This window comes from Haliaeetus leucocephalus, unplaced genomic scaffold (assembly GCF_000737465.1).
Source record: "Haliaeetus leucocephalus isolate CR32 unplaced genomic scaffold, Haliaeetus_leucocephalus-4.0 Scaffold545, whole genome shotgun sequence".
NCBI classification, from domain to species: Eukaryota; Metazoa; Chordata; class Aves; order Accipitriformes; family Accipitridae; genus Haliaeetus; species Haliaeetus leucocephalus.
The window spans coordinates 4785271-4811830 of NW_010972981.1; the positions used below are offsets into that span (position 1 = coordinate 4785271).

Consider the following 26560-nt stretch of genomic DNA (forward strand, 5'->3'; position numbering starts at 1 on the left):
GAGTGACAGGTATAGTTAGTTCACGCAGCCTTTCGCCTGCTTGGTGTGAACACATATATTGGCCCAGCCAGTTTCCTAAGTGTCCCCAGACAGCGGCTGCAGTGAGGGTTCCGAACCAAACGGGTTCTCCTCCTCTGGCAGCCTCTGATTCAGGAATCCTAACGTAGAGGGTCTGTGAAACATTTTGTTTGAGGTAGTAAACAAAGTCTAGTCTGCATGGATCCTCTTCAGCAGTGCAAAATGTTTTTGTCTCCACGACTTACAAAGAGAGTAGTGATAAATACAAATAAACCTATATGCTAGTATGAAGCTAGATAGGGTATTGACTGACCTACTAAGCAAGAAAAAATTAATAGCACACATCCACTTTAGCATGGCAATTGAAATGTTAGAGTATCCACCAAAACCATTTCCTAATTATGGAAAACACATAGTAACAGCTTGGCAAATAGCAGAGTCCCATACGTCAATGCTGCTCGATTAAGCAATTCCTCCTGCACTGTACCACATACCCTTGTAACTCATCTCTGAACATCTACGTTGATATGGGTATACTGCAAAACACACATAAAGCTGCAAAGGCACCAGGCGCTGAATGGTTAAAAGCCATTTAAAGTTGACTGAGTCTAAGTCAGTCGCCTCAGTCTTTCCACCCTCAGTTTTTCCAGCACTGTGTCAAGGATAGCCAACAAGGTCCTCCTTGACTCCCATCAGTTGACTGGGTGGTTTGAATGATTTCCCAACTTCTATTTGGACTGAAGTCAACCCCAAAAGCACCACCTTCTGAAGACAGATGTCTGTAGGGCACTAACAGTGTCCTCGGACGCGAATTGCTCGATACCGGTTATGTCACTCTCTCAAGGACCGCCTTTTACAATAATGCAAGGGAGAGCTGCTGAAGGTGCATTTCATTGAGGTTTTTATCCCTGGGAATCTCCATGCGTCTGCAGTGCATGGGCTGGATGCAGCAGCGCAGCCGTGAGCAAAGATTTTGTCTGTTGGCACAAAGACTCGGTGCAGCTGGTGCGAGCTATAATTTACCAGACAACTTCTATGTCTACCAGGACACTACGAGATAATCACAGAATAGGCCAAGGGGCAAGGGAGCCGAGAGGCTGCAAAATGAGGCTCTGAAATAGCAGTTGCTTTTCTTCCTATTATTTAAGGGGCTGCAGAACTTTAAGAAGTCAAAACCCCACTTAAGTAATTTTCACTGCGCACAATTTTTTATCATTATTTTGGTCATAGGGGAAAAAAAAAAAGGAAAAAAATTAGAGAGTTCCCTCTTCTTTACTGCGAGACAACCTTCCGGCAGCAATCTTATAATGCAGAGATGACCTTTTTGATGCTTGGCCGAAATCTCTGATCTCATTAAAGGATAATCTAGTTTTTGACTGAAAAGGTAGATTCTCAGCATCATTCTCAGGTTTGTGTTGTGGAGGTCAGTAGCATATAACTGATACCGTAGACTTCTAAAGTATCCTGCTGATCTGTTACTGCTTTCGTTTGTAAAAATAGCTTCACTCTGTGAACCACCTACTTAAACATGTTTACTCTTGGTAATCTGCATTTTTAAGTTCCTACAGTGGGCTTTTGAACTCACTTAAACAATGGTATTAAAAAAAAAAATTGTGCTCATCGCAGCTTTCCTTTGCCCATAGTGACTGCAATGTCACCTAAAAAAAATTAATTGCTGAAATGAAGTATATATGCTCTTGCCAATGTTGACATGATAATAAAATCAATGTTTCTGAATATGACATTATGCTTCTAATCTGAGACACATTAGTAGCAAGTGTTCCTGTTATTAATTTATATTTGGCCTTTGGATGATGCCAGATTTAACACTCCAAGTCCTAAACCTGTCCTCGTCTGACACGCTGATATTTACCGTTTGCCTATACATCTGTAACAGGTGCACCTGCATTGCTAGCATACGTTTTAGTGTCTTCCCACCGTTATTTGATATGATAGTTATTCCATAACTATAGCCTTAATTTTATAATAACATTTAGGAGGATAAAGCAGTCACTAAACACAAAAGGCTAATTACGGTGCGTTATTTCACTCCAACAGACTTTTTTTCTCTTAGTTCAGGCGCAAACAATAAATTAGCTTAACTGCACTGACGATAATGAATCATTATAATTAAGTATAATTCTCCATTAACCTTTTGGACGTTTTTGTGCCTTTGAAGGTAAATTAAAAAAAAAAAAAAAAAAAAAAACGGGACTTGTGCCATATTAATTATATTAATGAAAAAATAATCTGTGTTTCATTTTTAACAAGTTTTTCAAACAGTCAAGGGGATGAACCCCAGAAAGAAAGAGAGACTTGACAGAATGTGTGTCATGTGGATTCTCTCTATCAATCTTCGCAACCTTACTGTACATCACCTTCATTAAGCTGTGAAGCACTGGGGACGCTGATCAGCTACAGTGATGCAGGCCTTTATTAAGCAACACGCCGTCCTGTCATTATGTGAGCGAGAATATAATACATTTTACGTTGACAGCAAACATTAATGATTCAAAAAATGAAAGCTGCCTCCGGTACCTGCCGCCTGTGATATTTTAGATCAGTAAAGGTGATCCCCCGAGCCAAAGCAGCACACAGACGCTACTGTATTGCTATAGGAAGTGCAATGCAGGAGCACGTTGGTAAAATCCTACACACAGTTAATCCATCCACCACAAAATTAATATTAAGATCAAACCTTTTTTTTTTTTTTTTCCCCCTGCACTGTGAAAAAGTCATTGACACAAATTATCTATTCTGTTACTAGCTTGAAATTACTGCAGGAACTCTAGTGATTAAAATAAATCTTCAGTATTTCCATATAAGCTGGTTCCTCAATCAGCTCCTAGCAGCATTAGGAATAATACATGATGGAAAAATGAAGCTTACGGCAGCTGAGACCCATGCTACAAGCCAGACAACAACCCACAGGATACTCCAGCTACTCAGAAACAATTAGGACTTTGGAGCCAGAAAGTCATCCACTTACAGCCTTGACTCATAATAGCTACAGGACATATGAATTATCCATATCTATTCCACTTTACCAAGAAATCAAAACAAGATAAGAGCAATTACAATATGCAAACAGGAATCAGTGGATACAATGGCAAGCTGCAAATATTTAAAACATGACAAAACGACTTGAGAATCCGCACGCATGCTCCGCCAGAGAGGAAAAATATACTGGAGAACATGGTAACGTTTTTACTTTAGCTGGGTAGCTCTCTACGGCATGAACATCTTATTTAAAAAGCATCGCCTGTAACCTGTTTTTCCCTCCCCCGTTGCCCGAGGGGAGCATTTTAAGCACTTATTCCAAGCTCGCAGCCAGAGGGTTAGTTCCTTTGAGCAGGTCTGTATTTGGGATTCCTCTCCATGGGGTCCAAAGAAAGTTTGCCTCGCTTCGCAAGTTGCCCGAACTTTCAGGTAACGCTCCATTTTGTGGAATGCAAACATGCAGAAATCCTCAAACCTCACTTTATACTCCAGAGATTACCAGGGAGCTGCTTGCTTTTGCTTTTTTTTTTTTTTCCTTTATGAATTGTAGCCAGCAGAAGCTGTGGATTTGATGTATTGCCGTCTATTTTTACACAAGCAGCAGCGGCAGCGGCAGCAGCGGCAGCGGCAGCAGCAGCAGTTCACACAGTCCTGCATAAACTCTATTCTCATGGTTCATCCTGTTGTCTCTGTTGTACAGTGGGATTTAACCATTTGTTGGACTACTCGGATCGACTGCGAACCCTGCTCTACGGGACATTAGCTACAGCGTCATTATTCCAGTATCACAAGAAGCAGAGAAATGTCTCCTTCCAGAAATCTCTTTTAAAAGCATCTAAAGCCAAACAACAGGGTATTCATTCTTGTGTGCGTGTTTGAATTCTGCAGCTGATAAACAAGGAAAAAGCCTTCGACAGAGCACGGTGAAACAAGCAATTAAAATACGAAGCCGTTGGTTAATTTTAACTTCTTTTTTGGGGGGTGGGGGGGTGGGGAAGAAACAGTAATCTTATTCTAAACAAACATGGCATTTTTCCAACCAGGCCACTAAACGCCACTGGAAAGCCTTCAGACACCGATTCATATCAATATCTTAGAGCATAAATATTGCATATGACAGGAAAGCTAGCCAGAGGCACATGAAAATAGTTTCCAACTGCAGGAGATACTGATGACAGGAGCTCAGCTTTGATTTGCTCGAGGCATCGCAGAGTAACCTTAAAATAGCAAACTTACTGGAGTTCAGATAAGATTCGGACTTGTTTGCAAAGTACGCCGCCTCGGCCGTCCTGCCGCCTCCCCGAGGAGCCCCCCGGCCCCGCCGGCCGCCGGCGCCCCACGCGCGCGCCGCCCACGCCGCGCGCCCCTCACCTCGAGATCACTCCATACAGAGTCCTGGTTGCACATGTCCCACGCCATCCAGCTGCGGAGCGACGGCAGGAAAGCTGGCAAACTACAGTCCAGAGGCAGGCAGGCAGCAGACACTCATGCAGGCAACGAGACCCTCTCTGAGAGTGAACCGAAGGCACCTGTCTTACTACTGTTCCCCGTCACATGACAAAGCTATTAAAAAGTAGGCTGGGCTGTCACTCATCCAGCCTTCTGGTGCCGCTGCTCCAGCCTGTGACGTCACCCAGGGGCAGACCCAGCCTGAAGTGAAGTAAATCTTTGCAAAACCCGCTCAGACCTCGGCGGCCGCGGCACCACGCTGTGATTCAAAGCAGATTTCCATCCCCACCCCCCAAAACTCTGCTCCTGCCATAGAACACCTCCCATCCCTCCCCATCTTCTTTAATTTCTTGGCTTGCTTTCTTTTGCTCCCCCCCCCCCCCCAAGCGAACAACAGGCAGAGCTGTGTTTATTATAAAGAAAAAGTGAAGTAACTCCAAGGCGAGCTACAGCCCGCTTACTCTGAATAGCCCGAGCCTAACCTTTGCAGCGCCCGTGCCGGCTCCCCGGCGCTGTTTCCTTTGGAGAGGCTATCCCAGAGTTCGTCAAAAGTTACACCTTCCAGCATTTTTTTTCACTCGGGGATTTTGCACCTCGCCAAGTATTTTGGTTAGGTTAATGGTTTCTCGCCGATAATTGCGACTCAAGTTAGTTTGTTCACACCGAACGCACCAGCAGAACACGACCTCCCCCAAGCCCCCCAGCATTTCTCTGGAATGGAGTAACCATCTATAAAAAACATTCATACAGTTATCTCACCTGCTACAAGCAGGGAGCCTGATCCCGTTCCCAGCTAGATTACAGTATTTCTCAGCTGCTCTTTAATCACTTCTCTGTCTCAGTGTACTCCCCCTAAAACCCAGGGCTGTTAAAAGCAACTGCCACCGTCCTGCCCAGAACTGCTCTGACCCCCGCCTGTTTTCTCCTATAAGCACTGCTGCCTCAGGGTGCGTTTCTGTATAAACATCGTGCACCAACCCCTCTGACCTGGACCCATCGTTTTCTCATTGAAAATCAAAAAAAAAAGCGCTTGTCGTGTGAAAACCTGGACACGCTGTTAACAGAAGCGTCTCTTCGTTGAAGCCTTTCCTAGGCAATAGGCGCTGCTGCAGGTGCAACTGGTTTATGGTGCCCCTTTGCACTGCATACACAACAAACTCCAGGTACCAAACTGAACTGCAAAACGTTGCCCACAACAAGGAGAAAAAACAAATATAAAGGTCTTGTTGAACTATCCCCACCTGCCTGCTTATTGTCTTAAGTTGCAGGTTTTTTAATTAGCTGGGTGCAAAAAGTCTCGGGAAATGTAAGCGCTGGCTCCGTCGCGCTGGGCTACCAGTCAAAGTCACAAAACTATAATTGATCATCCTCCTTGTCATGAAATATTCATTTTCATTGTTATTTGCAAACTTGAGTATTCTAAAGGCTAAATGAATTCAATTATTATACAAGGCTACGGCGATTTTGCTGAGAGAAAAAATAAATACAAAGAAGTACAGTTCTTGAAATAGACTTTTTCCCACAGACATTGGAAACTTCAGAAATGGTAGGAGGTCTCAGATATATTCTTAGCTTATTTGTGTTCCCTTGTAATTCATTATTGCCAGTCCTGATAAAATGTACAGTTTTCCCAGCTTGTGCTTAAGTTGCAAATCACATCACACTGTCATATTTTCACCAAGCACAGATGACAAAAATGGCATTGTTTTTACTTTACTTAATTAAAAAAAACCACAGCAAAATACCCAATGACTACAGAAAGCCCTTCCTACAAATGATTAAATTAACGGTATTGCTTTGCTCTCATGACAAAAAAAACCCTCATTTCCTTCCCAATTATATGCTGATTCAATGATAAAACTGCAGTAAATTATTAAGATCTGGGGCAAAGGTGAGTAACTCTACCCCCTGAACAGTCAACTGTGAAATAATGCCGGGCTCCTGCCTGCCTGGAGTGGAGTTGGTTCTTATTAATTATTATCTGTGGATCCATGGCTGGTGGAATATTCTCCTTCAATACCTACTTATAATTGTGTTCATTGACTGTGCCGAATCCATCATCTGTTTTTTTTGAAGTTTCATTCACACCTTTTATAGAAATGTATTTACACTGGAACATTTCATATTGCTGTTTTGGATATTTTGACCTGCTCATGTTGTTTCTATTTTCTACATTTCCATTTCACTGCTTTCCCTTCAAATTAGCAAGTTAACTGATAAATATAAACTGTGACCTTAGTGGTGCTCTCACCATACAAGCTTTAGAGATTGGAGAACTTAGTGCACTGTAGACAGTGCAAGCAATAGGTAATAACAAGAGAGTCCCCAAGAGCTCTTCTATGGCCATGTCCACAGTACAGCTTGAACTTTGCTGGCAGTTCCAGCGTTACCTGGAAGGGATGCCAAGCACGATTCCAACCACAGAAGACTGCAAGGTTTCAACAAGGGTTCCCCATTGCTTGGGAAGAATTATTTTTTTTTTTAATTGAAGTGTCTAACCCCAGCCATAGTATAAATTTAATCGTTAGGATCCTTTTTTTCACATGTTTTAATGTGGGGTTTTGAGCGTAGTGCCCAGAAGAGGAGAAAAGCGACGAAGGCGGTTGCAGTGGTGGTGTAGTTTGGAAACAGCGCAGCCTCAGCATATGTAAATGAAGCCTGTGAAACCCAGCCAGCACCTAAGCTGCTCTCCTCAAAGGAAAGCCTGTCTTCTGAACATTCCCTAGTAACTTTAGCAATGCTTTCCCCTAGTGTTTTGACAACACGAAAGAATTGCACAAACATCTTTCCAGGGGCAATATCTGAGCACGCACACATTATTTGGTTCCATAACAAACCCATACAAAGAAAACCATCTTTCATCTGGTAAAGTCTGCGGGTCTGCTTGACCCAATCTGCCCTGTTGAAATGTCCGTCATCAGACCGCCTCCTCGATCACTGCACTTCCCCTGTTTTCAGGTTACTCTGTACCTAGTCTCAGCGATTCCCAAATTTTGCCTTTTCTTCTTCAAGGGCCATAATTCAGAAAGTTCTGGCAAGCCTTCCAACAGAATTTGGGCACAAATTCCCAAATCCTGATACATTTTTTAACAGGACTGGAAGGTATGGCTGCCTGCAACAACAAGGAACAGAATTCAAAGACCAAAGCCTTCAAGCCCTCTGTCTTTGACTTTCTCTTGGATTCAGCATTCACTTTATCTCCTCCTCCTCTTCCTTCACCCACGTTTTCTAACTATGGTCATGTTTTTATTCCCTGTAATTTAGATTTCTTGAAGAAGCTACTGATTTTGGAGCCCCTGTGATTTTGAAATCCAAAACTTAGTCCCTTCATCGTGGCACTGAGGAAGCAAGAATTTCTTTCCTTGCCCCCAAAACTATGGTACTTGCTGACTTACAGCAGTTTGTTCCTCTTCCAGTGGAGTAAGGACAACCAAACTTGTATGTAAAAACAGTGCTGGAGTTTCAGCAAGCAGAGGTTTGCAAACCAGTTCTCACACCAGTTCAACCCCTTCCGCTCGACCCTTCAGGAGTGAATGGCCTTACAGCAGAAGATCAGCCAATGCTGTATATAAAAGAGCAAACTGCACTCCAAAGGTGTGTTAGTGTGAATGGTGTTCTATATAAAGTATATGTACCCTATTAATTTTTTATTAGAAATCTTCCTTCTGTGCATCTTTACTCATATTTTTTGCACAGTCCTGTATTTGTTTTCCAGTCCATTCTCTCTGTTCCACTTCTATCCTATTTGTTTGCTGATTTTTTTTTCCTTCTCAGCTTTTTTTCCCTATTTATCCAGTTCATCCTACCCAGAATACACCCTCAATAGCGTAAGCCACTGAGTCAAACTCCTTGAACTTCTGGGTTCATTGGTGCAGTAATTCTACAATGGAATGAAGCAGTGTGCCCTCTCCATTTTGCTAGGGCAGTTATGAACTGAGATTTTGATTTTTTTAACAGAGGAAAACCACGATGGTGCTCTGTACCAGCTCTCCGAAAAGCTCAAGAGATCTGGGCCAAATTAATTCCTGGCCCAGCTCTGGGCCACAGGCTGCTGTCTGAAGAGCTGTGTATTAGAGTCCAAAATAACTTTCTCCGAACAGCGATGCGTTACTGACATTACTGACACCAGGCTGAATTTTGCCACATCTGCCTTCACAGACCGAGGGCTCAAATAAACAGCACTGAATGCCAGGGGAAATCACTTGCTTGTTCACATGCAAATGGACCTGACTGTGAATATTCACTATTAGTGCAGATTAGCTGATTATCAGTGTTAACCAGGCTTGCAGACAAGCAAGTCTTCATAGTGCTTGTAGCAAAACCTTCCAGGAGTGCCTAAGTGAAGCATGAGCACAGGTACACACTACAAGAAATCTTCCTAAATTTTCTCATAGCTCCCTGAACATCTTCCTCTTCAGAAGCATATTTCACTTACTCATTATTAAAAAAAGAAAAGCAAAGCTACTCCAGCTGATTACATAAAAAATACATTTGTCACTTGTTTCCCCCCAACATTTGGAGCATATGTTCTCCAGAACCCACATTTGCTATGATTTGCAGGAAAATCCAGCTTGTCAGGCCTGTTAAAAGCAGCATGAACAATGTCTTTCACTCGGGAGTTACTGTTTCGCAGAGAGACTAATCTGTAAAAGAGCATCTACATTTAAATTTATTGCCCCTATATGTTTGAGAAACAGAGCCATGTAAACACATCAGTTTCCTGGGGAGGCTTTGGTGCTGTTTGAGTGCAGACGCCCAGGCAAGCCAAGGAGACAGATTCCTGTTTTGCAACTTCTTGCACATTGGCAGAGCAGGCAGGACGACGTCAAAAATCGCAGACCATTGCAGATCTTCATCATCTCTCCTTTACTCACCTCACTGCTGATATTTCCTTGGAACAAAAGAAATAATAAAGTTCTTTTTTTCCCCTTACCCTTCCACACGTGCAAGTCCCTGGGAAGAGACCAAAACCTGCTCACGTCTGGTATTATCAGACCCAGGGAACTGGCTTCTGGCATTCCTGTTCAGCGGCTGGGGCATCCCCCCCACCCCCTGCACTCAGCAGCTGTGCCCTTCCTCTCCCCATCCCAGCCTCGCTGGGATGCTCACGCCCCTTCTGGGGACAGGCAATTGTCTTCTCCAGCTTCAGCCACAAAGGGTAGAACCTGGGGAAGCTTCAGGGGTACACCTTGTATTTCTATCTCTCTGCAGGGCCCTGGAAAACCCTTCCCAATTCCTTCTCATTACCCCTATTACCACCCACCTTGCACCATCTTCCCTGGGGCACCTGCAGCCCTTGTTTCCCAACTCGGTCATCACAAATACCAATCTAGTTTTTACCGACTTTTTCTGAGAGGGGTCTGAAGAGGGTGATCCCAGGAACAACCACCATGGACTCAGTATCTTAGGGTACAGAAAAGATTCCCTGATGCAACCGCAAGCGATGTGGTGGGAGCCCAGGCTGTTTGAAAGCGACCGTCCCCCGCTGAGGCTGCCACCCAGCTGTCACACTGCATTTGGGGCTTGGGTTGCCACCTGGCCATTTAGCCACTGAGCCAGGACCTCCCAGCTTGGAGGGAAGCTGTGGTTCCCGGGCTGCCACAGCAGCGCAGGAGAGCACGCTCCCTGCCAGATCCACGCCAAGGCTCGTGGTAGCTAGTGGAAGAAGAAAGTCCCCTATTTCCATAACGTAGCCTATCTGCTCTCTTAAAATGGCTGGGAAGGCGACTGCAGTGGAGCACACAAAAGTCTGCAGCGCCACACTGGAGAGAACAGTAACCTTTAAATACTCTAAAATCAAATCTTGTTTTACACAAAACTGCCATGGTAAAGGCGATGTGAATGAAGCACCTTTGAGTGAAGGAACAGAGGGAAAGGCAGTGGACAGCTTTAGTGCCTCCTAGCAATTTTTTTTAATAAACTAGAGATGACAGACAGCCTTACCAACACATCTCTCATCTTCAAATAAGACTTTCTTCAGACAGAGCTCAGTGGAACTGAGTCAGCCTTTTTTCTTGGGCCTAGCTCTTGGCATTTTTCATATTAAAACAAAGTATAATGTGGAAATAATTCTGAACTGTAGTCATCTGATGGGATTTTAGCAACACAGGCCACAGATTTGCTCTGCTACAATTCCAGGCAAACAAACTAAAATGAAGATATCACACAAAAGAACTGGAGGGGGTTTTGTTTGTTTGTTTGTTTGTTTGTTTTTAAATCTGCTTATGCACCAAGTCACCCTTTATGGGGTTATGCCTGGCTGCAGAGGAGGGCGAGCTCCTGTGGAGACTGCTGTCAGTGGGCAGCAGAGCTTCACGCACACAGCAGTCAGCACTCACTGCTTGGCCTCTGACGGTCCTGGACCGCAGCAAATGTCCCCTTCCCCAGCTGCCCAAAGCCCCTGCATCCCATTTTCCCAAGTCAGCCAAGGACAGGCCAAGAGGAGACGGGGTCACCTCAGCGCAACAGCCAACACAGTCTCACACAGACAAGGGTCCTGAAGGATCAGCTTTGCCTGACCTCTTAACTAGTAGCTCCTGCCAGCCAAAATTAAGCCCTGAAGTTATTTTTAGCCAGAACCCTTCATGAATTGCAGCTAACTTGCAATATGCAAACTAGTGACTAGTGCTAGAGGAATCCCTATGGGTTTCGTGGTTCCACTCTCTGCTCAAAAGTCCAATTATTCATTTTTCTTGAAGCTGCAATATTAATCTAAAAATGTTGCACAAATGGCAAGAGATGTCATCCTCCCTCCATCCCCAATTCTGATAACTGAAATAAAGGAAGATAAGCATTTAGCCCAGGGGTTATTAGCTGTACAAAGTGCAGCTGTAAACCTTTGGAGGCTGACCCTTCTCCAGTGATGCTTTTGACGAGAAATTTGTCAGTACTTCCACCTTTGACTCAGGGCCAAACAAACCAGTACAGAGATGGAATGGGAGAACTGCTAGCCATAGAAAGGTTTGGGCTGAGTTATTATTTTATTTTTATTTTGTTTCATTCTATTCTATCCAAATCACTTGCCTGCATACCTGTACAAGAAAATGCAGTAAAGTAAAAGGGGGTTAAAGTGGTTGGAAGGGGTGACTGATCTAAATCCTTTGGAACGGAATGGGAATTTTTAAAAGGATTTAGGCAGACTTTGAATCAGACCTTATCACAGAAGATGGGACCAAGACAGTTCAAAGCAGAAAATCCTCCACACATCTCCACCTTCTTTCATTTTTATACTACTCAGGCTTCCCCAGCTTTCCCCTGTGAATGGAACAGGGATAAAGCTCTGAGATTGCATCAGCTATCACCATTTTGGATATCTTTGTTCCTGAGAAATTTAGTATTTGCTGAACATCCTTTGCCCTGGGGCACTGGTTAGTCTCATAATTATTTTATAAGTGGGAACCATTGAAGATTCATACCTCTTGCCAAAAAGAGCTATGACTGTACTTTCATTACTTCATGCCAATCAACAGATAAGACAAGTTTGCTACTTTCAGGTTTGTCCCTAATGGGTCTCTACCATCATAAAATTCCCCAACAATCTGACACAATTAAACATTATTTGCTGTCTCTGCTCTGCTGAACTCTACATGCAGAACAGCAAGCCAGGGCAATGCATTTAACCGAAAGCATTGAAAGGACTGTGTAGGATTCACACTGAAATAGAGACTTCACTGGCGTGTACCTTTCCCTTTTGCCCATTGCAGACTCCCCCTTCCTCTCTGAGGAACAAAGAACCAAGTAAAAATAGGAAACTGTCTGAACGGAAGATTATTTTAATTTATGTTGCGAGTTGCTGTGCGAAAAAAAACCCTGAAAAAACAGCAACCAACACCAAAGAGCACTTCATCATAATATTATTACCAATTTATTAAACCGAGATTGCATACACTGGAGAAATGAGTGTGACACATCCCCAGGGGTTTTCTGGAGGTAGACCTCCAGCTGTTTCATTCTCACATGCACTCCTGTTTACAAAGACACGGAAAAATGTTTGCGCTTCAGTTCAATGCAACACAATTTTACATTGTTTGCAGGTTTTCTTTAAGGCGGGGTAGGAGCGTGCACAGCAAGCTGGAGATATACACTTTGGGGAGGCAGGGCTACCATCTTCCAGGGAGAGTGGGGGAAACACATGGCGGTTGTTAATTTATATCCTGGACAATGCTATAAATCGAAGCATCACTGACAATTCCTGCCCAGTAAACATGCTCAATTTCATCTCCCGTAAAAAGGCGAGCAGGCACTAAATAGCAACACATTTTGATTTTCATTTAGCCACTTTAATGATAGGTGATGTTAGCTGAAAAGATCATTTATCTTCAGATTTATTTTATACAAGATAAAAGGCCTTGCCAATTTTTTAAAATTCATTTACACAAGTGAATAAATCTTCCCAAACAATAAGTGGGAAAGTCATATTTCTTTAACTTTGCTAAAATCTGAAAATGCTGATCTTGGAGTGAAATAGACAGCACTGGCATTTTAATCAAGAACATAAAGACTCCTCTTCTAAATAAGAGGCACAGCTTTACTTCAGAAAAAAATATCTCCGATTCAGAGAACAGCCTTTTTAATGCATTTTGTCAAAAATCTCTGAAAAATCAGGAGAGACACGTGCAATTTTTATATCACCTTCATTTTTAGATCAGTCCCAATGTGAAGGCTACCTAAAAATAGACCGAACCTAACCTTTCAAATATCTATACTGCTGCATACCAGAAACACAAGCTTTCAGTGCCTCTCATGGCTTTCAGAGCTTTGTGCTGTGCCTGTCTTCTCCTCTAGCACACTATCCCATGTTGCATGTTGTGCCCAGGCACCAGATGAGCTGCAAGTTGCAATGTGCAGCACATTGCAATATGCGATAGGTGTTCATTCAGGACATGCAGCAAGATCATCAAAACCGGCTTTCCCTTTTGGCTGTTTGAGTTTGTCACAAAAAGGACACCGGCAGCATTGAACCTAGTAAGCGGGGATGTGAAAATGAAGCTGTGCTGACTGACCCAGCAGCTCTGCTCAGAAAAAGCAAGCTGTCTGGTTTGCAACATACCACTCTTAAAAATGTGAAGGGGAACAATAAGCTCTTTTGTCTTATTGTTTGCTATAGTGCTTGCAGACACACTTCTACCCATTTAAAGATGAGACTTTCCAACAGTGCACTGAACTCTGAGTGACTGGTGTAGAATTACAAGACAGCAGAATACGCGGTAACTATTTCTTTGCATTGCACTTTCTAATTTGTGATTCTGCTTGGCCTTAACAGTATAGGTCAAATTCATACCAAGCACAATCCGAGCAACTTCAGGTCAGTGGTACCTGAAAAATCAATAGCATTTAAGTTGATGAAGTTATAACAAGGGTGATTTTGGCCCAGGCTGTACAAATACTTACTTTTATTGTATATATTTTTCACTGAGTATTATGCTTCAGTGAATATATTTTCATGTTCTCTACTGCTAACCACTCTGCTTAGCAGGTTCTGAAGCCACACCAGGAGCTGGAACAGGAGAAATCTGTACTAAACCAGGTTGCAGGGCTGCCCTGGAGGCTTTGAGTGACTGTGACTTTTGCTTACACGAGTAGAAAATCACCCTTGTACCAGTTGGTAGCTAGCTACTCCTAGCAGGAACAAGCTTGAAAGGACTTGCTTTTCTTTCTTTACTTCATGTTCTGCTCCGACAGAGTCAAAAGTTTATCAAGGCATTTTACTCTGTCAAAAAATGAACAAATAACTTACACTGATCAAACAATGAAACAAAGCAGCAACAGACTAAATGAGTTCTTTCAAAGAATTTTGGATGGAAAATGTCTTACCTGCTGACAGGGAGGCAAGAATAGCAAACAAAGGCATAGGAATAAAAACTATTCAATAAAATATCGATTTCATTATCACCACCTATTCAACTTAATTTTCTTGGCATCCATATCCCTAATGCAGGTTTGTGATAGATCGTACAATCACTTTTTAATTAAGCCCTACTGTGCTTTGTATTAAGAACAAGGCAGTAGACATTATGGCACAATATATCTACCAAAATATTTAATGCTTATCCTTTTCATTTTGGTATTTAAAAGTTGTTCTCTTAGGAGGTGGTATCAGTATTTAACAACATTCTTGACAGCAAGTATAAAAAAAAGAAAGCTTCATACTTAATCTAGCCATGTCAAAACTGAAACCCCTTAAAATAATTGCTTTCTGAATATATGGTATTTCCATTGCATTGTTTTATTATTACCCAGCTTTCAACATCGTAAGATGCAAAACTTGTTCCCTCTCCTACATACTGATGAGATACGAAGTGGCACAAGGATGGAAGACTGACATTTGACCAATACAGTTGAATGGTACATGAAATATGTTATCGTGTTACAAGGGATATTTAACAAGAAGCTGTAGAAGAGTGGAAGCTTCCTGGGGTGGTAGTATTTCCTTTGTTTTTTCGGTCTCTTTTGGTATATTGCAGCTCTGCTGCTTGTGATGGGGCAGATCCTGTAGAAGAATAGCAGCTCTTCTTCCAATAGAGTACTGGCACTTTTCAGAGGGCAACATTCACTTTAATTACTAAAATGTACCCACCTTCTTCTTCCAAGGAAGAAAAGACTGTTGTTGCATATATAATGTGGTTTTAGTTTTTAATGCCAGAAATGAATCAGTAAACATAGTTACATTATGGTATACTATTTCTTATTCTGTACCCATAGTAACCAAATTAATCTCAAGGCGCTGCTGGCATTAATTCAATCTGAAGCTCATATTTTGGATTTCACATAGGTGCCTTCATCCTATTCTTCTTCTCAATTAATAAAATGTTAATATATGGCAATATATTTATTTCTGGTTCAGTTCAAGTTGAGGAGTGCAGTACTTTGCAGAAACCTAATTAATATCAATCATATATTACAACACTGTGTGGTTTAGTATACAAAAAAAATGGTGCTAGCACATGAGGATGAAACAGATGACCCAAGAATTAATTTCTAGCTCTAACTTCTCTGTCTCTAGGATAGGGATGGCCAGTTTTTCCTTACCCTTCAATCTCCATTAAAAAAAAATCCATAACATACGGCCAAGAACTACACTAAATATATCACATATCCTAAAAAAACAAGAGGGAGGAGATCTTGGAGCATGAGATACTGATAGCTCCCTCTGTACCACTGTGAGTTGGGTGCGCACTGGTAATAAGCTAGATCCCATGGTGACTCAGCAGTGCTGTCTTCAGCAACACCCACTGGTATGGTTTTTCCACTGGGACCTACCAGCCCCCAGCCAAAAAAAATCCAGTTGTCAGTGAAAATGTATTTCCACAGCCCAGGAATTGCGCTTGAACTGCTCAAGAGACATAAGTAGTTCAACAGGTGTGGTGTGGCCATCCTGCTCTAGACCATGGCAAAAAAGAAATGCAGTTCTTTTCTCAGGACTTAATTTGGGCAACCTGAGACCCCAGGCACACTACTAACCCAAAGTCTGAAAATCTGCTCTGCAGTTCACATCTCTTGGAGCCTTTTTTCCCCAGCTGCTTGCAGTCCCATTGATTCCCAGGAGCACTAGTATCCCCAAGTATTTTGGGGCTTTCAAAATGCCCACATACAAGAAATTATTGCACTGAACCATGCCCAGCTTGATCCAACCACTGCCAGAGCAACAGGGCCAGATTCTGTCATACTTATTCACTACGTACAACAAGCAATCCCATCAAAAGGGTGAGCTGGTGTGAGGAGTTAAGGAGATACTTCTGGACAAGCAGCAGGAGTGTGGGTGAGCTGTGGCTCACCAGATGAAGATCCCCGCTCTGAAAAGAAACACTGTTATGTCAGCGCTGCTCTCCATGGAAGCTCAGGCCTCAAGCTGTACATGGGTCATACAGCTGTAGCAAAGCTTGACTTTGGCTTACAAAGATCCTGTGTTCTGGCAAAAGTCACAGGGATGTTTGAGCAAGCCCACAGCCTGGTTGCATTGGCAGCCTCATGCCCACCACTGCAGGACACAGAAGACTCAGTAGGTCCCTCTGGCAGGCACATCACTCAAGGCTGTATGAAGAGATGCACAAGCCCAGGACTTTGCAAAAGGACCTTGACCCATCTCAAACAAACCTGCACAACCCAGGACTGCATTGAACTGGGGTTTACAGAGCCCTCCTCATCATTTCAGGTTCTGCCTTGGTAACAGAGCAGTAAAGCTCTCACGGGCCCTAGTGTGCCCCTGGGCATTCACACAGGGCTCCCACTGGCCTTGAGCACTGCTTGTATACTGCATCCAAGGGCACAATATAGTCCTTCACTTTTACTAACTGCTACAGAATAAGAATTCCTAGAACGGCTCAAACACGTACCAGTTCAAATATGGGTACTTTCAGACTTCTTTTCTATTCCAAATTACGTGCTTTGCCAGCTTCAAAAAAACAGATGGAAAATATGTCTCTAAATGTGCACCCTTGTGATCATTCCAAAAGGAAAGCAGCACCAAGTAGTTTAAAACATTTTCTAGAAAAACTCTTTTCCATATCATGCAAATAGCAGACAAAAATAACTGCTAGGCAATTGATATACATACAAATATTGGTTATTTTAAACAGTAATTTGTTATTGAGGACATCTCACTGAAATATTATAATATTCAATTTCCTCTGCATTTGCATGGAAAAGGAGCTGGAGAGCGCATGATCATTCATTTAACTATTACATAAATACGTCTATCATAAGATCACACAGCTTTCAAGCCAGAGTTCAAACACATGTTTAATGCATGAGAGTATGATGAAGAAACTCGTGAACTCACAGGTCTCGTAGCCCAATCTCAATCAGATGCGGGCTTGGTGTAAATATGTACAGTATCATGTGCTTTCCAATAGCACTGTGTCTCCAGGGAGCAGTCTGACATCAGCAAAGGAGACAGGTGGTTCCCTTTCCAACCCAGGAGGGGAAAAAAAAAAGGAGTTAAGACACTGTGTAAATATAGCAATATTTTTTCCTCGGCGTTTTGCTACGGTTTTCATCCCTTAATGAAACTTCAGTGCATGAACAATTCTCATAACATCTTTGCTACAAATCAGTGAGTGGATGTCACGTCCTAAGATATTTATAACCCTAAAGGTAGTGGTAAGCGATACTGTTTGGCAGCCTTGGTTTAGAAGTGCTGAAGATTTTTGCCTTTTGGTTTGCTAAGAAAGGAGTTCCAAGAAGCCACAAAAACCCAGTTTCCTTGCTCTAAATGTATCCCTTTCCTATAGCAGGTCACTGTTAGTAATAATGCCCGTAAGAATGACAAACAGTCAATCACGGGCACAACTGCTTTTAGCTAGCTCAACTTTGTAAACTCTAACAGTGTGAGATATGCTAAACCCCGCACAATCCACAGTTGTTTGATTTTGAATCTCACATTACAAGAATTCACACATACGCTAACCTGCGTATAGAATAACCCAATTCGGCCTTTCTTTCCTATCTGTATATAGATACTTTTTTTACACAGTGACAGCCACTGCCTCTTAAACCATTTTCTTTTGTTGCATTTCCTTAGAAACACAAATCTTGTTCCTTGGCAGCAGTTGCTGTAAGTGCTGTACCACATGCCCAAACTAGTTCTCACTCACAGCTTTAATTCACAGTAAGTGGCACGAAAGGAGGTCAACACTTCTCAGAAACCACTTTCAGTTCTTTGCTGCTTCAGTATCTATTCTATAAAGCCATCCACACTAACAGAAAGGAAGTTGTTTCTCATATTGCGTTCCTTGCTTTTTTATTATCGTCATCTTTATGGAATGGACTGCAGAATATATGATGGAATAAAAGAAGATTATTCCTGGAATCACATTCTTGGTCTCCCTTTTGCAAGATCCTCAAAATATAAGTTAAAAAAAAAGAAAATAAACGAATGCTTTCCCCAACAAAACCCAAATGCCCCCCTTTTTTTCCGTACAAAAAGACTTTATATAAATGACATCTTGCAACTCAGTGTCAATCACTGCGTCTTACTTTCAGTTCAATTTGCTTGCTTACGGAAAGATTATTTTTTTTATCTACCCAACCAACACGTCATGGAGGTTGAAAATCAAACAGCCTTCTTTTTGCTGTGATACATCACTGGCAAGAGGAATGGCCTTGCTGACAATATTTTGCTGTCACATTTGCCTCTACAGCTTCACTGCCTTCTCTGTGATCAATGAAAACAGATTTTGACCTCATCTATTTCATTTCAGACCATATTCTGCCCTGAGGCACACGAGTACAACCTATCATAGTTATAGTGGCAATTGGGGCAGAATTTGTTCCTTTCCTGACAATTCAATATGTGATTCATGAACCAGAATTGAATCCAACTCTCCTTTCCTAGAGCTCCTTTGGCTCTTTGGCATTAGCATCAGTAAAAAAGCAGCAAAGATGAATTTATGTTGGTTGTATCAGCAGAACTGGCTGGGTAGTCAATAATCAGACTGCTCAGCAAGGTGCTACCAGACCAAAAGTTAGTTACTGTATTTTATTTACACAGCTTACTCTGTAGTCTGTTTTCTTCCTTCACTTATCCCTCCGTTGTTTAACTAATGGGATCATAAGACCTGGAAAAACACCTCCTAGTCTTGAACATTTCTAATTGGCTTAATAAAGTAAATGGAAAAAAAGATAATCCTCTCCACAACCATCACCTTAAAAAACACAAACCCATACCACTAGACGTGGAATACTTGGTGTACTCACAGGGTATGCAGTTGCAGGCAATAACCGGATGATCAAGTTTCCCATTAATCCCCAAGACAATGGACCACTTTTGAAAACACAGACTCCATTTATATTCACACATCCGTCCGTGGGCCAACACGTGCATGCATTCCTTCATACAACTCACTGCACAGCAGAGCCGAGAACACTTCAGCATACAAGGTATGAAACGGACACATACGAATCCCATCTGAGATGTGCAGCACTCCGCTGATCAATGTATGTTGTGGGGCTCTCTCTATGCACAGCCTACAGAAGCAGGTGAGTCTGAGACCACCCAGGGAGATTTGGCACTACAGAGCCAACACCAGGAGCTCATGTTTTGAGCTGCGGAGGTCCCCAGTGTCTCACTCGAGATGACAGGCATTGCATGCATATATTGTATCATGATTTTCTGCAAGATTGAGCTCCCAAGCAGGGGCAAGGTTGACATCACTTTGAAAACCGCATCCAAGACATCTAACGAACTGCATACAGGAGACTAAACTACAGTAGATTTGGCGTATGGTAAAAATAAACTCCTTAATATAACAAAAGCACTAATCAACATATTGCATATTAGGCCTGCAAAGCACCAATTATCTGATGAAGAGGAGTAATATTAGAAGGTTCCAGTTCCCTCAGTTAACTATTTACATCAATGGAAGTTAAGGAAAACAATGCCTACACAACCACACATGAAAACACACATGAAGGATTTGAGTCAAGATTTGAGTTCAGATTTGAAGGTAAGAGGAGAAAAAAAAAATTCAACGATAAAACAGCAACAATACAGCTCAGGACCTCCGAATCCTGCTGCATATTACTACTGTACTGGTTATAAGAAAACTTTTCTGGGAAGCAAATTATTTTCATTTCCCCTATCAGTTAAGAAAAACGCATTCAAAGCAAAACACAGAGCCTGATCCTGCTCTTCTGCAACCCCATCAACAACAGCCTTACCACAGATTCCAGTGAAGCAGGATTTATCCTTTCCTGTGGGCCATGCTCTGAGCCTTTAATTCAGTAACACCTTACCCACCAACTAGTTCAGTGAGATTAGCTGTGGTTTCAAGTATTACTCATTCCAAGCAAAGGGTCTACAAACACCCTCTTGCTCTGTATTGCCAGACCAAAGAACATACAAGTAATTGGGGGAACATTTCCAAAGGCCCAGAGAGAAACTGAGCATCTTCCGGGGGGCTGTACCTGGAGTGAGAGACCTTCCTGGGTTTGAAAATCTTCCTTGTAATGAAATAAACACCAGAACTCCTTTCTCTTCCTCTCTTTTGTAGGTAGCATGACCTAAAAAAGGATTTGCAAATAAGCTTGGAGAGGGGAGAGAGCTCATGTGTTCATTGGATTTTTGTTTATTTTCTGCAGTTATTTCAGAGAGTTTCTCAAAAATTTCAAAGATCTGCGAATCTTACAAGGTCTGTCTTTTCCAAGTGCAATATGTCTAGTTTCAATTTCTTTTATTTCTTAGTACATTTATTACACTTATTACAAACTATCTCAATGCCCATACAGTGCTTTAAACGAGGCTGCAAATATACCCTGGATCATCATCAGCAAAAAGCTTCTCCTCCTAAAAGGAAGTAAAAGTCAGCAGGACTTTTTGATCTACTATTTGCTCTTTTGTAAAACTGGAAGAAAACTTCTGCCTTAAGGGCCGAGCCCTGCTCCTTCGGCAGTGAACGAGACCAAGAGGGGTCTGTACACCGCACTGGCGTCGTGCTTGCAGGCAGCGCACGGGAGAGACGAGCCTGCCAGAAGTGCTGATTCACTGCAGCGACTGAAGAGGTTGCTTAGTAGCTAAGCTGGGGGGGAGAGAGACGGCACAGAGCGGGGGGGGGCATCTGGATTGGTGCAAATAAATTAACGGGAGGCAATGCCAAAGTTGTTGCCGAGACTGGATCCCTGAGATCTCTGCTTAATACATGCGTGTTAGGTCGTTTGTTGGAACAAAATGTATTAATACAGCTCTAGCCATAGGGGGAAAAAATACTTGCAAATGCACAGAAGTCATGTAAATCAGAACTGCTGCTCTATTTTACAAGAAATTTTCTCCATTAATTAATTTCATGACTTAGAGCAAATGTGCATGGTTGGAAACAGGGGACCCTGCTGATACCAATCTCACGGCATAGGATACTTTCGTTTTTCTCTCTGAGATATATAGCAGATGTACTCCCTGGCTCAAATCCAGATTTGGACTAGGTGCTTTGTGGCTAAAGCGCTGCCTTCTAACCCGGTTAAGTCTACTAGTAACTTTTTCTGGTTTGGAGTTGCAACGTATCACATGAAAAAAAATGGGATTTTAAAATCCAAATTCTCAGAGCTGTCACATTTATAATTAGAACGATCTGATACGACTGGCATTAGTGTGAGGTAGGAACATATCACAGAGGGCCAAGCAGACAAACTAAACTATTTCTCACCCTTAAAAAGGGGATTCTTCCAAGTAGAAATGTCAGTAGAGTCACAAGGGCTCTGTGCAAAAGTAGCACCTCTTCATCCTCATACCTACTCTTAAAAGTCCCGCGCTGCTGCCTAACAGCCCAGCAGTCCACACCACCCACCGAAGCCCTGACAACAGCCCTGGCTCCCCATGCTAAACCCAGATCCTCCTCTGAATAGAAAATGACTTTTCTGGAGGTGCAGGTTGTTTTTAGAGCTACCTGTATGACCCCCAAACTGTACATAAAGAGAGCATCTCTGCTGATATTACACATAAGAAGAGATGCCCCCACACTGAAAAAAAAATAGGTTTGATAAAACACTTTGTCACAGAATCACTAGATGCAGAGCTGGTTGCAAGGATAATCTTTTTATGTGCTGCTGAAAGTATTTTTCAGGTTGTCTGCCCCCATATTGGAGAAAGAGAAGAAGGAAGGAGAGAAGGAAGGAGGAGAGGAAAGGAGGGAGGAAGGGAGGGTACACTACTGTAGCTACTGAATCAGCACACAAACCAGCAGCAGACAAAGTGAGAACGACTGTAAGGAGCCTGGCAGCACCAGCATGTTCAGTGAAAGAACAAAAAAGAGCCTGGAAGACAAGAGAAACTCTGAATGCGGATACTAACATTTTTTTTTCCTGGAAGAGGATTTATGATGCCAGATTTTGCTTGTTTCTTAATACCCACACCTGGCTAAATACAAATGAAATTAATTTTACAGCTGCAATCTTTCCACATTTTGCACATGGTGATTTGCTGAAAGAAACCCTGTCACAAGGTGTCAAAAAGGAACATAAAACATAACATGTAACATTTTTGGAGAGACATCAACTGTAATTATACGAAACCTAACAAACAAAGCTGCTCCAGGGAGAGGTGGATGGAGTTGCACAGCAGAGTGCCTGGCCCCCCATGCAGATGGCAAAGCTCAATCCAGGCGAGTACAGTGGGAAGGCCACAGGGGCTCACACATATCGAATAATAATAGTAATATGTCTCCTCCTTCTGCCATCCAGTCACTGAAATCAGTGTGAAGGCGGCATGGAGATGAAAATGCTATGGTCATAGATTAGGCTAGAGCTTCCTACATGACCCGAGACAACCATCATCTCTCATCCCTCTTACTTCCAGATGACAACCCTCATCCCTCTTATGTCTTAAACTAAATCACTGGTCTTGAAAGTTTTACTAGCATAGTATGACCAGTCCTCATTCCAATGTATTTAGTTTTTCTTGAAAATCAGTAGAAACTGTGTCCATAAATGTAGACCTGGTATTAATGCCTACCAGTGGCTAGCATTGAGTCAGTGCTGCATGAAAAGAAGAGAAGGTGATACTCCTTTAATAAAATAGGAAAATTTTTAGAAGACTATGTCTGAGAAACAAGGTGTGATACTTATTTCAGAGTTACAATGGGGTAGTTTACCTGCTCACAGTCGTTACCCTCCTTACTCCATGCCCAGACTCTAACAACGTTTCCTGTTTTAGTGCTTAGGAGAATGAAAAATGGTGCTGTCCTTTAGTCTCTGTACTAAACCTATAAAAACAAATATTCAGGAAAGTAATATTTTCCCCATTGCTTTCTGCTGGTGAGGGTCATATTATTAATGCATTTGGCTCACCTTCCTGGAGCCAGGCATGCCCACAACAGGAGGGGAGACCTCCAAACTGGTCATAGTTGTGCTAGGAAAGCATCAGGTCCTTTACAACACAAAATTCACAATTTCATAAAACAGGTCAAGAAAAATCCCTTTTCTTGGTATTAAAAGGGCAATTTGCTTTCTGGTATTTTATCTGGCCCCATATTATCACAAGCATGATAAATTAATGGCTGTAACTATGTTACAGCACCAAAAGATCCCTATTTTTTCGATTTTGCCCTTCTTTGAAACTACTAGGCTGTACACTGGCATTAACACTCGGAAAGATATTGCCCCTTTGAGAAAGCAAACTAGTATACAAGCTTTCCTGGGTAAACTAGGGGTAAACTATGAAATGTGAACAGATGTCTTTCAGAATATGAAGAATGACAACCAGTTTTTACAAATACGCTGAAGAAAACTCTTTGTAAGGTTTTTTTTTTTTTGCTTTGGTTTTCGGTATTAACACTTGGGCTTGCACCCGCTATTAATCCCTCCCATATTTCTCAGCTCTTGTGTAGAAAACAGCACAGTCCTACAGCTGCGGCATTTCGAAGTCTGCACAACATGCTGTACATGCCATTGCTTGACATTTTATTGACAACAAAGGCCCGCAGCACGGCAGCGTTTTTAGAGATGGGATTAACATAATGAACTCCATCTCCATGGGTTTTTCATGGCATTTCTTTACATATAAGAGCGAAAAAAAGACCCAAACCAGAAACAAACAATTTTCTACTCTTTTAGGACGCAGTCCCCTCTGAAATAATGGGATTGTGCAGTCCTAAAGGAGAGAAAAGTCTGTAAGTAAAGGAGCGCATCTGTACTTGGAAGGAGAATGTAACTGCTGAAGAACTAGGAAAAAAAGATACTGACATTTCTATGAGGCAAGAAGAGCCCAAGTGTGGGGCCTGCACTAGTACATTATAGCTGATAGTGTAAGCTCCATCATGAGATGGTAACATGAACACCACTGAGCCTTCCGCAACTGATCTCCTGCTGCCCAGGGACAGGCTGAAACCATCCACTTGCAGCAACACAAAACATCAAGGTTTCAAAACTCCTAAAAATACACAGACAAAATCCGGCAGGTATTGCTTATCTCAGTCGCAAGTCAAATGGTCCTTGTGCATGGGTAGCACTCACAAACACAGCCACTGAACCTAGCCTAGGTTTGCCAGGCGCCTAGCCCACGTTTGCAGGATGGTCCTAAGCACAGGGAAGAGAGCAGTGCCCTGAGCAGGAATCAGCAATTTTGTCTGCAATGCTCTGATCTTCCCTTCTTAAAGCTTCAAGAAAACTCTTCAATGAAAAGTGCTTGGCAGAGTTTCCATCTGTTCTCAGCTGGACTTGCTAGCCAAGTCTGAAGCACACAGAGCTCTGCTTTCTTTTTTTTTTTCTGGTACATAAGTAAAACTCCACAATATTCATGTTTTTTACTCAATGAAATGGAGCAATCATACAGCCATCAGTCCAGACTAAACATAGCTGCTACAAAATGAAGTTTAGACAATTAGGAATTACAGTTCCTGCTTTTTGTGAATTTTCTCTCTTTTCTTCTGGTCTGTCCCTTTCTGGAGTCCTGCATCCCAGTCTGCCTTTTCTTAGCCTTCCATGATAACTTAAAAAACTACCTAGTTATCTACATCACTAATTTATTCACACCCTTTTGAGGATGACAATAGAAGAAAATGGCAATTTGGTATGACCTCAAACAACAATTTAATGAAGTTAATGTTGCAAAAGTGCCTTAGTAAGAGATCAAAGGAGAATCAAGCAGTAAAAAAATCACAATGGCCACCAATTGCAGCAATAACCTGTCTGCAACTGAATCGTTGGCTTTAAGTTAACACATTATATCCACTTAGAAATTAAAGGTGCAAACTCAACATGCCAACTGCTTACAAAAATGGGGGAAATGTCTCTGGTCACTGTGGAAGCAGCGGGTATTCAGCACCTTTCCTAAAAGTCCTGGCACCTTGCAGAATCTAACTCAATTTCTTTGGGAAGCTCTGAGGTGCTTTCTGAAAACCAATGCATTTGTAGCCCATGTCCAATCCTTCCACCCTGGTTCACAACATTTGCTCAAGGAAGACAATCTACATTGCGGAAGGAGTCTGCGCTCATTTTCCTGACATACTTCTCTGTGACCTGAACCCGCAGTTATATAAGAGTGGGAAGCATGGACAATTCATTCTTAATGCTAGCTCAGTCCTGGCCTCTCCTGGGCACTGGCTGAAAATAATACTAAACCATGCTGAATCATTTACAGTAGCTTTATGATGTGGATTATCATTCAGAGAGGACTGACCTGACCCCATCACACTTGACTCATGCAGCAACACAGACTGGACTCCAACCAGAGTCTAACGAACGCCACCCACATTGGCACCAACACACATCATGCATTCATTTAGGAGGCTCACACATAGAATAAAGTTGCTTTAAATTTATCCTTGTATTAAACCTTCAGTAACTGCCTTGTCATTGCCTCTTCTGTTGGCATAGGCAGTGCTTTAAAACTATAAGCTGCCCAGACATACATGCAGTTTTCTATTTCAAGCAGCTTCCCCACTCTTATTTTCAGAAGGATGCTAGCCATTATGGGGAAATAGTTTGTTAATTAATGCTTCCACCAGTTGCACAGATTTCTAATGCCTTTGCTAAAATAATGGTCCTTTATTCTGCTTCTTTCTCCAGACACAGATTCTGGTCACAAGGCATGGGAACAATTTACCTCCTCTTGGACACATGAGATCCTGTGCCACAGCGCAATGCAAAAATGTGAGCTTCTCAGTCATGCAGGACCTGGTCATATGGCTGCCCACTGAATTCCTTCTCTTTCCACCATCATAAAAGGGAGTACAAGATGCTGTTGCCATTTATATTCCACTGATTACACAAGCTATTTTCATGGCAGGACTCTGCTGCTGCATTCCATCTCACAGGCTGAACAGATTGAGCTTTTTTAGTGGATTCTGCTAAAATGGATGTTGGTTCCGATAGGACAAATTCATCAGGTAGGGAGCTTTTACAATGAGTCATTTTAAGGTAATCTTTGTACACATCCTTTTCAAATAGCTTGAATTCTTTGAACAATAAAAGAGCACAAAAACAATAGTGGCTGTGAGTGGAGGAGAAATATTTAAAAAGATCGTTTTGTTACATGTTAACCCAGAAAACTATGTCCAATTTTAGATTGGGTTTTTCTACGTGTACTCCAACCCTTACTGATTTCTTTCTACAGATGTGCTTTTAAACTAAGGGAAACAAAGGTTTTAATTGCAGGACACTTTCACTT

At 42.2% G+C, this 26560-nt stretch overlaps 1 protein-coding gene across 1 annotated transcript in view; it reads right to left on the reverse strand.

Moving 5' to 3' along the window:
* PPARGC1A (peroxisome proliferator-activated receptor gamma, coactivator 1 alpha) overlaps positions 1 to 4528 on the reverse strand; it is a 63825-nt gene extending 59297 nt beyond the window's left edge. The window contains exon 1 of the mRNA XM_010576853.1: positions 4390 to 4528. Coding sequence (XP_010575155.1) covers positions 4390 to 4437 — 48 coding nt within the window. The 5' untranslated portion in view covers positions 4438 to 4528. The remainder of the gene's footprint in view (positions 1 to 4389) is intronic.
* Between the last annotated feature and the right edge of the window lie 22032 nt (positions 4529 to 26560).